The sequence below is a fragment of the Cuculus canorus genome, chromosome 14 (assembly GCF_017976375.1).
Source record: "Cuculus canorus isolate bCucCan1 chromosome 14, bCucCan1.pri, whole genome shotgun sequence".
In the NCBI taxonomy this organism is placed as follows: Eukaryota; Metazoa; Chordata; class Aves; order Cuculiformes; family Cuculidae; genus Cuculus; species Cuculus canorus.
The window spans coordinates 10,509,261-10,523,955 of NC_071414.1; the positions used below are offsets into that span (position 1 = coordinate 10,509,261).

Consider the following 14,695-nt stretch of genomic DNA (forward strand, 5'->3'; position numbering starts at 1 on the left):
TAACCAAACAACATAGTGCCAAATAGATAAATAAATAACTAGAGAAGTGAAATGCTTCACTTATATAACTCTCCCACCCCCTTAATGTTTCATTCTCTCTCTTTATAAAGCAGCACAGGTTGCTGATTGAATGTTAAGCAGATCTGAGCTCCCTCTTGTTAGTACTTGCAGGCGTATTAAGGCTTTTGGGCTCGATCCACGGCTAATGGAACTGGCCTCATGCCTTTGAAGGCATCATAATCAGCTAGATTATTCATTTTTGTTGTCTGTTGTTTAAAAGAGTAGCATTTGTAAGTAATTTGCCGTGAGAAAGCTTCACATTGCTAATTTAAAATGGAAAGGCTTTTAATTCTTGTTACTCAGGGGACACTTTGCTCACCAACTCCTCGCTTTGTCATTGGTATAAAGCATCTACATAATAAGTTTTTTAAGAGAAAGTGATGTACTGGACCATGCTGGCGTATTATTAGCTTTATTTCCAGACCTGTGGTGGTAGACATAGATGCTGAAATGCATGTGAATACATTGACCTTCTTGAAGGAACAAACTTCCAGTTGTTTTTTCTTTTTAATCACAAGAGCACACTGAACAAAGGTGTTTTAATTTGTGCAAGCTTGACTTTTAATTTCATTTTATCTGAGAAATCCGTAGGACTGGGGATAGTTATGTCATGCCCTGGCTTGTAAAGAGCTTAAATTTTTCTGAGCATTTTTAAATCCAGTCTCTTATTGCTGATGGCTGATGTGGAAAATGGTAGTATCATATGTAAAATCTAAATATAAGAAAGTGGTGGGAGAGGCACATACACAAGAAAGCATGACTGGATGAATACCATTTTGTATCCTAGCCCGGTATATCAATACTCAGGTCTGAAAGGTTTGCTTTTAAATTGCCTTGCCTAAGGAAGAAGGTAATTTCAGAAAGCAAACAGATGTCAGCTTTTCCCTAGAACCAGCCTGATCCTTGGGCAGAGGTAGTGTTGGTGCTAGGGTGGTTTTGCACACACAGTCCTGAGAAAGCCAAGCTTTTGGAGACTTAGATGCTTACAGCTTTGGGTGGATCTTACTGGAGTGTCTGTGAGTAGCAGTGGGGAGCGAGGTGTGGAGTTAGACTAGAGCGTGTGTTAGTTGTCAAAGAAAGCCAGCAGCACAGCGAGGAACTCAACCTGCATTTCCAAGGTCTGTTGCCATGTGCTAATTCAGGGCTCCTAATGCTTTCCCTGTACTAAATCTAATGTGAGGCAAGTAAGGAGGTGGGATGATTTTGCATGTATGAGACTCTTCGAAAGTTGAGTCTTGAGGCAAATTGTAGGCAAGGAGACATTTTATTGATGGCTTATCTTGTATTCCTGCTAATGCATTTATAAAGGGCCCTTGGTGAACTGAGGCATCCATTGTCACATCCCATGTGAAGTGACCAGAGGAAATGTCACAGACAAGGCTTTGCTCGGTGCTGTGAAAAGTGCAGCACGTCACTGATGAAGGCTTAGCTGTGGAGATGGTGTATCTGTCTACTGCAGTCCCACTAATTGAAAAACCATCTCAAATAAGTGATCTGGGAGGAAGCCTCTTCTAGCATTGCTCACCTCGTGAAACAGTAGTCAGGTGTTATTAGGACCATGGATTTGGGAAGAAAAGCACCTTTATAAGCAATGTTACTGAGTCACCACACTTGTTTAATTTGTGGTTTTGCTTCTTTAAGGTAGAAGAGTCACAGAAGTAAGGAGGGAAGGCTTATGATAATTGAAAAAGGAAGAAAATATTCTTGTAGGAGGGAGAAAAGACCTTTAAATATCTGTATGATCTGCCAAAAAGGCCATGTATTTTTTTGGTGTTCTTAGAAACAATATTATAGTATCTCCCATCCTATTCTGATGAAGGACTTTTTAAATGGCAGGAAAAAAGCCCAAACCAAATAGAGCTTTTTATTCATCTAAGTGGAAATTCACTAATATTCAGTGGTGGGAGCATCCTTATTGAAAATGGCATTTTAGAACTTCCATAAGGAGTGGAAGCTTGGAAAGCGAGCCATGAATTTTCCATTCAAGGGGTTTGACTTGGCACAGAAAAGCATCATGCAGACCGCAGCTGGCACCAGACACAGTTAAAAAGATCTGAGGCTATTAGTGCCTAAACAGCCACTAGAAATTATATTACATGATGGAGACTGGCTAATATAATTGAGCCAGCTAGTTATTGTGTGCATAATTTAATTATTTGACAAATTGCTTAGAGACACGATGTTCTTGTTCCACACTTATGCCGCACTCACAGTATTACAAGCCACAGAGCAGAGGAATTGCTGATGGTTATGTAGTCATCTCAGAAGATGGATGTTTCTTGTTAAGATGTGCAAACTTGGAGAGGTTCACTGGTGTTGTCGTGGTGGGTTGGTGAATGCAGAGATGCATAGAGCCAACAGGGACATGGCTGGGATAGCAAACCAGCAGGGAGGCAGCGATTGCTGTTTCAATTGGATACTTTGAGGCTTTTAGGTGGTTGGACAAATGACCCTTTCTTTTTTCTACTCTTGAGTTTTGGACTTTGATTGCTGGACTGTGTGAAAGGAACCCAATGAAGTGAAGCAGACGTGAGATGTTTTTGGATTCAAAGATTCTTCCATCCTCATGGATGGGGTTCAGTGTTCTTGAGAGATGTCAGGCCAAATTGTTCTATGGTTATGAGTTCTAAGATGAAGTATTTAAGATAAAGTAAGATAAAGTAATTCTAAGATTCCGAGTAAGAAGCCATGCATCACTAAGGAGTATTTTCCCATAGTACATTACTAAGGACATTTCCCTCTTACAAAGCACCTCCTAAGAGATGCTAATTAAGAATCTGGACACCATCTAGAATAAAGCCGTGCTGTAATAATAAAGGACAAATCCTACATCTTCTTGAACAGTACCGGGCAAATACGAAGACCCGACTGTGTCACTCCTTTTCATTTAGCCTTTCAAAATTTCACAGGCTAAACATTTACCATAAAACCAGCAAAATCAGTGATTTGTTACAAAAAGATTGTTAAAATTCAGTAGTGAAATTTCATTTCTGAAGAAGTGCAGACTAATAATTTTTACCTGCAAAGCAGATCAGGCTATATTAACAGGATGCTGGGCAATGCACTACATCATTTCTTTGGCTGGGTCTAAACGGTAGAGCCGCTCTTCCTGGGGTGTATTTCAGAGTCCCCCTGGTTGATCCATCTGAGTGACCTGTCAGCCCGTGGCTCCCTCCCTGCCAATGTGCCTGAATTTTCTTGCATTAGCGGCTTGGATTCAAGTGATTATGTGGGTCATGCTTGGATTTCATCCTGGCGTACAAATATGAGGTTGCCAGGGTAGGCAGCTGGATCTGGGAATCTTTCACTCTAGCTGCAGCTTTCAAGTCTAGATCTAATGTTGTCAATCTTACATTTAATTATCAGCTGGAAGAAGTTATGGGATGAAGGGGAAAAAAATAACCTCTTGAATTTTTCACTGTCAAGCAAAGATCCTTATAATGGCCTCATGAATCTGTGAACATATAGTGAGATGCTCTTATGGGTGAAACCTTTCTACTGAACAACAGGACCTCTGGACTGGCTCTGTGGCAAATGGATTGATGATTTTGTGATTTTTTTTTTCATGCGGGCAAGTTGTCTAGGTTGTTTTCCAGGTGTAACTAGGGAAGGAGAATTGTTACCTATCCAAGCATAGCTCTTATGCCCTTCTATGGAAACAATCTTGGCAGAACTTCTGCCAGTTTTGTTTATATCAAATTTTGCCTCATTCAGAATCTTTTCTCTTCTGCAAAGAGATGATGTAAATCCATGCTTGCTAGCCCCTCACAAGAGTTGCATGAGCACAGAAGAGATGCTCTGCACTATTTTCTTCAGATAGATTGATAGAGATCACATCATCTCTTTACACACTGAGAATTGTTCCACTTCTGTGGCAAATGGAGGATGTCTTCAAATGCCTGGGATCCTGGGTCTTGTGCCTTGTCCACAAACAGAAAGCGAATCTTGTCAAGTTCCTCCAAAACTAGACTGAATGCAGCTGGTTTCCCCCCAAAGAACGGGCAGCACAGTGATTTTCCAAGTTAATTTTAGCCAGCAGATGATAAGGCTGCTGCATGAGTATGAGCAGTGATTGAGCTTTACTAGTGGAGCACAAAGATTGTAGTGCTGTACCGAACTAGCTGAAACTCATTGTAAACTCATGATGCCAGAGGCAGATGTGTCAGGACAGTGTATGAAAACCCCAAATGGACAATTTCTTACCCCTCTGAAAACATCTGAGCCTACAGAATGTGCTTACTGATGTTAGTGTCCTGTAGGAAACTAAAGGAGATTTAGACACTTGATTGCCTTTGTGGATTTGGGTCTCAGTGACTGGTTCATGTGATAAAATACGAGAATTCAGTGGAAGAGGGCACTGCGTCTTTTGTTTTATTAAGCCTATGGAGGCTCTCCATATGAATGTCTAATCTTTTTGAGATCTCACTGAGCTTCTTCTGCCAAGCATATTGTACAGAGTAAATTTGTTAGATGAATTGTAATTTATTTCATAGAATAATTGTAGTTTGGGTTAGAAAAAACCAACCCTTTACTTCTTCAAAAGGTGGTGTTTCACAGTTTTGTAGGATATCTTTTGTATTTCAGTGTGAGGTGGCTTGCATTCAAATGCCCCTGTTATTTTCTCTCCCTATCCAGTAATTTTTTTATCTTTTATGCGCTTGGTCCTCACAGTGCGCTACACCATCAGCGGTGCCTGTGAACAAAACGTAAAGGTGGAATGACAAGCCCTGACACCAGGGCCATGATTTTAAGTTATGTTCCTCCAGCTGCTAGAGCAAGTAATGTGTGCCTTAAGTGGGGAAAAAACTGCACCCTCCACAACTCACCAGCATAGGTTGGATGCTGAATACTAATAGAGAGCCGTCTGCATCCAGTCCCCACTGGGGAAAAAAAAATATTTGTCAACTCAGTTCAAACAGTGCATAAATTTGAGGGAACTGCCATCTGCTGACAGACCCTTCCCCCACTTACACTGCCTGAAAATCCTTCCTTATGAATTTCTGCTCTGTGCAGCAGTATTCCCATCAGCCTCTGTTCAGGATCCACCTTCCTCTGCTTCCTTTTTTTCTCCCAGGTATTTCCAGAGAGTTCAAGTTTCCCAGGACTCCGTGGCACCGAAAACCTTACTGGTTTGTGTGACAGTTAGGTCCAGCCCAACGCTGATTAGTAGCTACCTGCAGGCTCTGCAGCTCAGCAGGTTATCAGTGTTGCTGTCAAAGTCCCTAAGGCTTGATTTTTGGAGGGACCAGCAGCTCCCAGCTCTTTTTGACTTCCATAGCGAGTGAAGGGTATTCAGCCTCTCTGAAATAAGGGCATAAACCAGAAATTCCTTTGCAATAAGGAATAAAAATTTAGAAACCTTGCGGTGGAAGTGACAATTAAAAGAATGCCCTGCTGTTTGGATGTGGCATTGCTCTCTGGTTTGCTTTTAAATAAGGCTTTTCATTGTAGCCAGTGAGGGGAAAAGGGAATTTTAGATTTAAAAATAATAAAAAAATCCTGGGCAGCTCTTGAACTGAAACAGAGTAGGAAGGATACTTCGGTGGACAGCATGAAAGCCAGGTTAACTGGAAAAAAACCCTAGTGGCAACTAATGTCCTGTTGCTTTGCGAGGCCACTTCTTTTTTTTTATCTAGACTGTTGTGAAAAGTGCAACATGTACCTCACCTATGGGAAAAGTGGGATGGACCCAAGCCAAGTGTGTTTTTAGTAATAGGAGGCTGACATCATTTTTCATGGATGTTCAGGTCCTCCTTCTGTGTTTTGTGGTGGATGGGGAGATTTTTGGTGTTGTAATGATGTTCACTTTTCTCCATTCAAACAGATGCTCCTCTCTTATGGGAACCTTTGGGAACCATATAAGACTTTGGGGAAGGGGGAGGTGAATCCCCCCCCTTCTTTTACCCACTCAAGCAGTCACACGTGACAGATTCATGCCTGCAGCACTCCTAGGTTTTATGTGCTCACTAAATTTTATTTCCCCTCTGTGAGTGTTTATATTGCTTAGAGACTGCCAAGGTTCATGTTAATCATAAAAAAAAGTGGAGGTTTATTAGGTATTGCAGCTCTGTGATTCTTTGGCGTTTGAATATTAATGAAGCTTTGTATGCTCTGATGTAGCTAGAGAGGTGGATCTTAGCTTTAGCGTTGCAAAATTTCCGGGGGTGGATTTTTCTTCCCTTTCCTCTGGGTTTTAATATCTTGGGTGACATTTCATCCCAGAGCAATTTTACACTGTGTATCATCATGTGTAATACTGTGTTAAGTTGTAATTTTGCAAGTGAATTAAATGGTGGGAGGGAGGTGAGAACAGGCTCAGTTACACCCCGGAGGGAGAGGAGAGCTCGGCGGAAGGGACCTTCTCCCTGGAGGTAATGAATTGGGTGTCAGCACTTTGCCGAAGCGGAGCAACAGAGCAGAGGGGAATTTATTAGGGGCTCAGTGGGCAGACAAGAAGAAAGTAACCAGTCAAATCACATTACTAATGGACATTTCCATAGGCTATGCATGTACATGGGTTTTAACGAAAGAAAGAACATTCATTCTCGCTCCAGACAGCTTGGTTGTTTCTTTTTCTGCAGGCTAAAGGAATCTTGGCCATTTTAACTGGCTCAGAGTGGGAAGCCTTCAAAACAACTTCAGTGGCAACACTTAGGGAAAGCAGGCACAGAGTCATTCTGGGTGAGGGAGACATCCCACCATTCAGGGATATTCCCTTTTTACCACCCCTCATCTGGGTGCAGTCAGCCCTGAGAAATCACTCTGCGACTGAGGAAAGAGGGATGCAGAGGGGGAGAAAGGAACCAGGTCGACATTAGGGCAGGGCGAATCACGCGTGCTGGGCTTATGTGTCCTGCTGGTGTGCTGCTCTTGCTAGCCTTGATGATGAAGGTTGTATTTAATAAAGAGAGGTAGAGGATGAGCAGCTTCTTATTGCTCAGCAACAAGAGGTATTTTCTCACTGAGTTACACTCTCATGTATTCCCGGCTGGCATTTCGTGTAATTTCATTGCCCTTTGTCTCTTCTTTGCCCTGAGCACAAATTTGTTCCTTCAGGTTAACCTAAGCAAGATTTCTTTTTTTCGCTGTGCATTGTATTTAGGACAGAACAACCAAACTGGAGGGCTGAGCATTTCTTATTTTCTGAATTTCTAGCCAGGGCTGCTTTCTAAGCACTGGCTTTGTTATAGTAAGATGTACATCTGGCTGTAGTGCCTTCAAACTAACTACAAAAGGCGCTTGTACCTTTGGCATCTTTGCATTATTATGCAAGTTGTTATCAGAAGAAGTATCAGGCCTAACATGCTCCTCTTTTAGATGGGGAAGAGATAATGGACATCTATTCCACGAGGGAAATGCCTGTCTTCATTTGCCTCCAAGAGCTTGGTTGTGATTCTTCTTGTTGGAGACGGGTCTTTTTCCCAGGTACCTATTGGAAGAACTAAAGAGTGTTACCCTTCTTCATCTAGGAAGTCTCTCCTTTTGACTGTGCTTTTTCAAAGTGACATTTTAACCTTTTTTTTCAGATGTAATATGACTTCTCTTTGGGGCAGAAATCACAGAAAATTCCATTTTCATCTCCCATTATTTCTAACTGAGATTTCTGCCTCTTAAGCACTGTGAAAAGGTACATGGCTTCCCCAGGTTGGGAGCCCATGGGCTACCACAAGGCTGGGCTGAAATATTTCCATTCATGCAGGCATATTCCACACATGCAGGCATATTCCACACATGCAGGCAAGTGTGCTTTGGTGGAGAGGAGGTGGAGTCCATATTTTCTTGGTCAATCTAGTGCAATTCATAGATGTAACTGTACTCATTTTCTACCAGTTACCTTTTCAGCACACCAGGACTCTTACACGTGAATTTTCTGGTGAGATCGAGCAGTAAGTGCTTCTCCCTCTGCAGCTGCCTCTTGCTTAATTGACCCATTTTGCAGCAGATTAGGCCCCAAGGAGAAGGTTAATAGGAGCAGTTATTCTAAAAGGTGGGTTGGGGCTTCAGTGAACTTTTCATTGCTGGAAAAGCCTGTTAACCCCTATTTTCTTACCTTTTTATACTGTATTCTAAAATATTCTGATTTAACAATGAACTTATGAACCTCTCCTGCTAGATATAGTCTCCACACCTTTCTCTTTCCTGAGTTTTAGACTGGATATGTTGGGTCAGATTTAACACCATACATGCAGATTTACCTTCGCTCTTTCTTTTGTCTTAAAACAGCCTCCACAGTTCTATTTCTGGATCTTGCAGCTTTGCAGGTGGCATTGCCAGAGCTTCTTTAGCTTCTCTGAGCAATAGTCCCAATGTGCTATGTGACATGTAGGAATACATCTCAACAGGCAGTGCATCTTTCTGCAGGACTGATGAGGGCGAGAAGTCTTTTCTGCACTGCAAGCAATTACTGTGGCCCTTTTGAGTCTGTGCAGGGATTGCATATCATAAAGGTTCTCAGAATTACTATAACCAGTGGAGAGAATTGGGGCAAAATTCAGTGTGAACCAATATTAAGCAATGATAATATCTTTACTGATATAATATTACTAGTATTACATAATAGTATTGTTATATTAATAGTATTATATTGATGAATTCTGGGATGTGGCCAGCTTGCTCTGGATTAGCTGCTGTTCCTGACAAGCCTGTCCACTATGCTGTGGGAATTACCTGTCTATTTCCCCACTTTCTACCATCACCAGTCTCCTATACGTTAGCTAGGGAACAACTTGTGCCTGCAGGCTAGAGCGTTAGCCAGAGGCAGGCAAACAGTCTGTGCCACATCCTGCCACCGTGGCTCTCGCAGTGGGTATATTTTGATGTGACTGGGCAGAATTTGCAGCCCTGGGCTCAGCTTCTTCTGCCGTGGTGGGAAAGTAGGACTCTGATGCAAACAGATTGAGGGTGTGAGTAGGAAAAAGCCTCATTGATTGCTATCCCTCTTGTGAATCCATGCCCGACTTCAAACTTTGGCTGTAGGAACTTTCTCAGTGTGAGCACAGGAACATTGCAGCCCCTTTTCCAGGCAGCCAAACATCCTGAAAAAGGTGTGCTGCTGATGACCAGTCCCAGTGAGCCAGAGCAAGCGGGGAACCTGCTGCTGCTCCCTGCCCAAGATGCTGCGGGCCATGCAACAGCTTTAAATGTTTCCACTACTGCTGTTCCCACCCCCATCATCTCTGTAAGTGAGTTCATTTGATTAGGAACTCTAGTTTGCATGGTAAACCTGGAGCCCGAGGGGTTATGATATTTTTTCATGCCAATCCAGATAAGCGTGAGACAGCAATCTTGATAGGATGGGTTGCTGTAATTTAGGCAGTAGAAATCCAGAGCCTTTTATGCTCCGTTTTCTGATTTACCAGCTGAGACCAAGAAAACTTTGTGGAAGGGGAAAACAAGAGTGCATTTGGGATCCTTGTTTGGTGTTTAGGGGGGACACAGCTCAGCTAAAACCAAGGATCAGGGCCTCAGTGAAGACATCTGAATAGGGCCAGGACACTGGCTGTTGAATAAACAATTTATGAGGGACCTGGAAGGGCTGGAGAGAAAGGAACTGCAGCAAAGAAACAGAGTAGTGCAGCAAAGTAACCTGTGCGGGAATGAGAAGAGGGGGAATAATTGAACTCAAGAGAGGGTGTTGTGTCTGGTACCTCCAGCCCCGGCATTTGCTCTTTGGACACGCTGCAGAATTTACGTGCTGGCCTTTGTCAGTGGTTGAGGTATTCTCCTTTTACAGCTTTGACAAATAGTGAAGGATTCACTTTCTCCTGCCCTCTCCTCTGCAAGGCACAACTGCTGCTTGTTGCATTGCCTGGAAGGTTCACAGGATGTGTGCTACAAAGACCTCATTCTTCTTACATGCTCACCTACCTCTGCTATCAGAAAAGCGGGATCTCGCCGTGGTTGTAGGGCAGCTTATCTGCACAGATTAGACCCCGAATGTGGACTGTGGCTGCTGGCAGATCCCGCTGAGCCAGCAGATGATGATGCTGGTTGAAAAGCTGAGAGCCTGGGAACACAAAGCCATGGAGAACACGTAATGCCTCAGCAAAATCCATACATTTACAAGGTGTTAAACACAGAAATGTGCACTCCTGAAAGGGTATGGAAGTAATGTGAGAATTCAGGGCTATTGGATCTCACATTCATTCAATTACCATGCTTAGTTAACTACTGCACAGTGGAGTGAAGACTGCAGTCTGTTAGGATGGCTGTTACTATAAGTCATTTAATTATGAGGCTGCTCATATGCCATTTTAACATATGTAGAGTAACATTATCCCTCTTTTGTAGGTCACTATTCTCATAAGTCTGGCTCTTGCATTCCTTGCCTGCATAGTGTTTCTTGTGGTATACAAAGCCTTCACTTACGACCACAGTTGCCCAGATGGATTTGTTTATAAGGTAAGAAACTTCAGATGGATGAATTGCCTGAGATAATGATAGACTGTAATTGACTACATGGTTACAGCCTAGTCTGCTTTTTTTGACCAGGCCAAACGGAACATTTGGCAAGAATGTGTTGAAATGGGAAAAGTGTTACGGGAAATGTGGACTTGCATCTGCCTCCATCAGCTACTGTTACACTGTAATTGCTGGGATTAGCATTTGGTGAACACTATAGACAGATGTTCAGGAACAATCCATGATATTTGTGAATGGATTTATTGCAGCTGGAAACCCGCATTTGCTTCCCACACGTTCAAATGACTGAGGTTTACTGCCACACATTTTAATGCAAAGCAAGCTCCCAGAATCCTGGCACACGTGTCCTTTGTGAGGAAATCCGAATTTCCCCATGTATTTCATTTTTAGGTGCTTTTGAGCCTCTATCAAGAATGAAACCATAGAGCTTAATTGCGAAAACCGTGCTGCCTAGTGATTTTATATTGAATATTCACAGAGAACTATTGCCTGGTCTGTTGAGATTTTGTAAAAAAAAAAGTTTGCAAAATAGTAAAATAGTTCAGTGACTCCTTACTGCGAATAAACTCATAAACTCACACTGGGGATAGTGTGTGGGCTGGAAAATACAGTAAGGATGTTAGTGTATTAGTCATTGTGAATTGTTCTCTTAGGTTATATAAAAATTAAGTTAGGATGGAGTCATGAATTTCAGAATCCAAACCTGAGCTTCTGAAAAGATTAAATATTTTGTACTCAAGATTTCAGCCAGTCACATTGAACTGGGAGTTGAGGTATCTCAAAATTTAATCATAATTGTACCTGGGGCCCTTTGTATCCTTGGTGCTACTTTGGCATTTATTCCCATTTGTCCACTTTTTTACAGCTGTTGCAAAGAGAAGTGTTTCGTATGTGCAGTTCTTAGTACTCAGGTGTTTGCAGTAGCGCAGGGGAGATGCAGGGGCAGTGTGTGCACAGAGAAGCAGCTCTGACAAGGGCTGGGCAGTTGGGCTGTGCCTCCCACCATCCCTAACCAAGGTGGTTGTCCTACAGGTCAGAGATAACACCCTGTAACAGAGCAGCATGTAAGCAGCTTATTCTGCCTCTGCCCATCCTCTGCTTGCCTGAGGATTAATTCCGGGCTTCGCTTTACAGAGCTTTCAGTCCAGCAGGTGAACAGAGCTGCTCAGCGAGGACTCCAGCAAGGGGTCTCGGTCTCTGTGCATGCCAGTAACGTACCAAACCAGTCAGATCTTCATTTTACAGTCCCTGTTTCCCATCCATGGATGAAATAAACCTGCAATCAGGGTTGCCATTAGCAACAGGCTTTGAAGGCTGCTGCCCGACTCTAAACTTTGTGCATTCCCATGGTGCTGAGAGGCAGTCGGGGCTGCACAGCAGATGCTCTTGCTACAGCAAGTCTGAGTCAAATGTCATGCCTGCAAACAGTAACACTGAGATTTTTAAAGCGCGAGCCTGAGCCTGATGAGACCACCCTTTACCTCTCTTTCTTTCTCCTCCTTTCCAGCACAAGCGGTGCATCCCAGCCTCGCTGGATGCCTACTACTCCGCACAGGATTCCAACTCCCGGGGCAGGTTCTACACTGTCATCAGCCACTACAGCATGGCCAAGCAGACCAGCTCCCGGGCTGTATCGCCCTGGCTGTCTTCAGGATCGGTAAACCACGAAGCCAAGGCTGCCAAGACAGAAGGTCATTAAAGTTAACAAGTGGTGACAGGCAAATTGGGAGGGTGGGGGGACAACACCATGTCTATACTGCATTACTCTAGCTGAGGGTGCTGTGCTAACAGCATGACAGGAATAAATTAAACCCAAGTGCAGGAGTCATCTTAATGGTTATTTCTTTTCGTGCATTGTTCTCGTTGATTTGTAACTGAGTCGAGCTCTTGTACAAAGGCATGTTTGATGTTGACTGTACCTTACAATGTAAAAATATTTTTAAATCATTGCTTAACTATTTGTTAGAAAAAGAAATTAAAAAACAAAAAAAGCAAATTAGATAAACAGCCAGAGAGGATAAAAGCAGCAAAGAGAATCCCGCAAAGTTTTATCATTGCTGGAAAGCTGTGACATGGCTTAACGTGCAGTGAAGGAACAGCTGAAGTCCTTTCGAGAGAAAGAGTAGAGAGAACCTGTTACAAAGAGATTGTGATGTTGTTTAGCTTGCCAAAGGGAGGAATATGTTGCTGTCAAATTGAATCTAGCATTGGTGTTCATTTTCTGATAGATGAATACAAGCATCCCCTCTTCCCTCAAACATATAGACGTGCAAACACACATGCACACTCAGCCCTGCACTGTGGCCAAAGTAAGTCCAGAAAGATCTCAGCATTTGTAATGAGTCCTCACTGTGCTGGTGATCTTGGCTGGGCTCCAAGGCTGAAATCCTGGTTGGTGCTTGGATATGGAGCCAGGTAGAAGCAGACAAGGGGCTGCCACGGTGAAATCAAGAATATGTTTCTGACCACAGAGCTAGGATTCAGGAGATCAGGGCTTTATTTCTGCTGCTGGCACAGATTTCCTGCATAACCTTTGGCAAGTTACATGGAGCTTTATCCTTTGGGACCTCCCCCCAGAGGGTCATCAAGAGAAATAAATTAAGGAGCCTCTCAAGAGTAGTGATAGTATAGAACAGTATTAAGCTTCTAACTTTTCAGCCCATAATTTTCCCTCACTCATGAAATGAGATGCTCCTGCTTCCCTCCTTCGACATCAGATACTTTAGTGTTTAATGTCATCGTAGGTAATTAGAGACGGATGTCCGTAATATGCTCTCAGAGTACGAGGGTTCCATCAAATATCTACTTGGCAACACAGACCAGACCTCAAGCTTAATCTAAATCTGGCCAATGTAAAAAGTCATCTCCCCACAAACGGAAGTGGCAATTAGTGCGGACTGGTGGGATTATTTTTCTTTTTTTAAAAAAAGGATTATCTTTTTTCAGAGCTGCGAGCCATTGCTGCAGAGCAGCTCTGCTCCTTGGTAGCACAGGCAGGGTGAGACTGAGCGGCAGGAGCAGACTGCACAGGGAGAGCAAGGTTCACATTTGACTAAGGCTGCTTTTTCAGTTATGTGGCTAAACTGGGATGGAAATTAGGAAATGACCCCTTCTTCCCCTGCATTAGGCAGTTTTGTCCTCCATTTCGCATACATAGACACTAGAGGATGTAAATGAGGGCAGAACTCCTCAGTCCTAACAGGCGTCATGATAAATACCTGTATAGTGTAGCTAAAAACGTAGTGCCAAATTCCATTGTCTGATCTCCTATCCTTCCTTCCCTTTCCACCTGTAAATTCATTTCTCACTCAAAATGTACAAACCACTTCTTCCACTAACAATCAAAACTCCAGCAAACCACTGAACAGTTTATAATTTTGTGGTGTATCTTTTGTCAGTAGGTAGCAGAGACTGAAGTATTTTTTGGTGTAATTCTTGAATTTTTCTGACGGGATTAAAATAAAGCTAGATGTGACTGAGTGTTGCTGTGGCTCCAGCGAGTTATTTCGGCGACTCATGCTGTGGGCTGGGAGGTGGTGGGTAGCAATGTGTGCATGCCTAGTGCTGCCAAGTATGACTGCAGCAGAGGCTGCACCTTTGCATGGGACTTGAGATGACTCTGACTTTCTGGAGGCATTTTCAGAGCCTGCAATTTTCCCCTTTAATGGTTGTGAGTTCATACCCTATGTTCCTGCCCATTTTTCAATTGCAAATAGAAAAATAGTAATTAAACCCAAGCTTTTATTGGTGATTTTTGACTTTACAGAGGGACTTGCGCTCCTTTCCCATTTTAAGACCAACAAAGGATACAAGCTTTGGCTGGCAGCAATGTCTGCTTTGCCGTCTACTCCAAACGCAAGTGTTCATGTATGCTGGAGCAGGCTTTGTAAGAAGGGCTGTTAGAAAAAAGGAGCACTTCAGGGAAATACAGCTGACAAACCAAGAGCTACGGCTGAACTTTGAAAAGTTCTGTATCCAAACTCTGCAGCTTGGTTTCTGACAAAACCACTATACTCATCTCACATTGTTCAGAAAGCAGATTGTATTTCCTCAAATCCTTCAGCTCTTTGAAATGGAGTGATATGCCAGCATTAAATTGGCTCATTCCCAAAGGCTAAAGAACATTTTATAAAAGCCTTTGGATGGGTTTCCTTCCAAAAAAAAAACTGTATTCAGAGTTATGAAATTGAGCTACCATAGGAAACAAACCACT

At 42.9% G+C, this 14,695-nt stretch overlaps 1 protein-coding gene across 1 annotated transcript in view; it reads left to right on the forward strand.

The window, feature by feature from the left end:
- Window positions 1-13,962, forward strand: part of NSG2 (neuronal vesicle trafficking associated 2) — a 36,715-nt gene extending 22,753 nt beyond the window's left edge. Inside the window, exons 4-5 of the mRNA XM_009568039.2 lie at window positions 10,351-10,461; window positions 11,990-13,962. Of these exons, the coding sequence (XP_009566334.2) occupies window positions 10,351-10,461; window positions 11,990-12,181 (303 nt within the window). The 3' untranslated portion in view covers window positions 12,182-13,962. The remainder of the gene's footprint in view (window positions 1-10,350; window positions 10,462-11,989) is intronic.
- The last annotated feature ends 733 nt before the right edge of the window (window positions 13,963-14,695 follow it).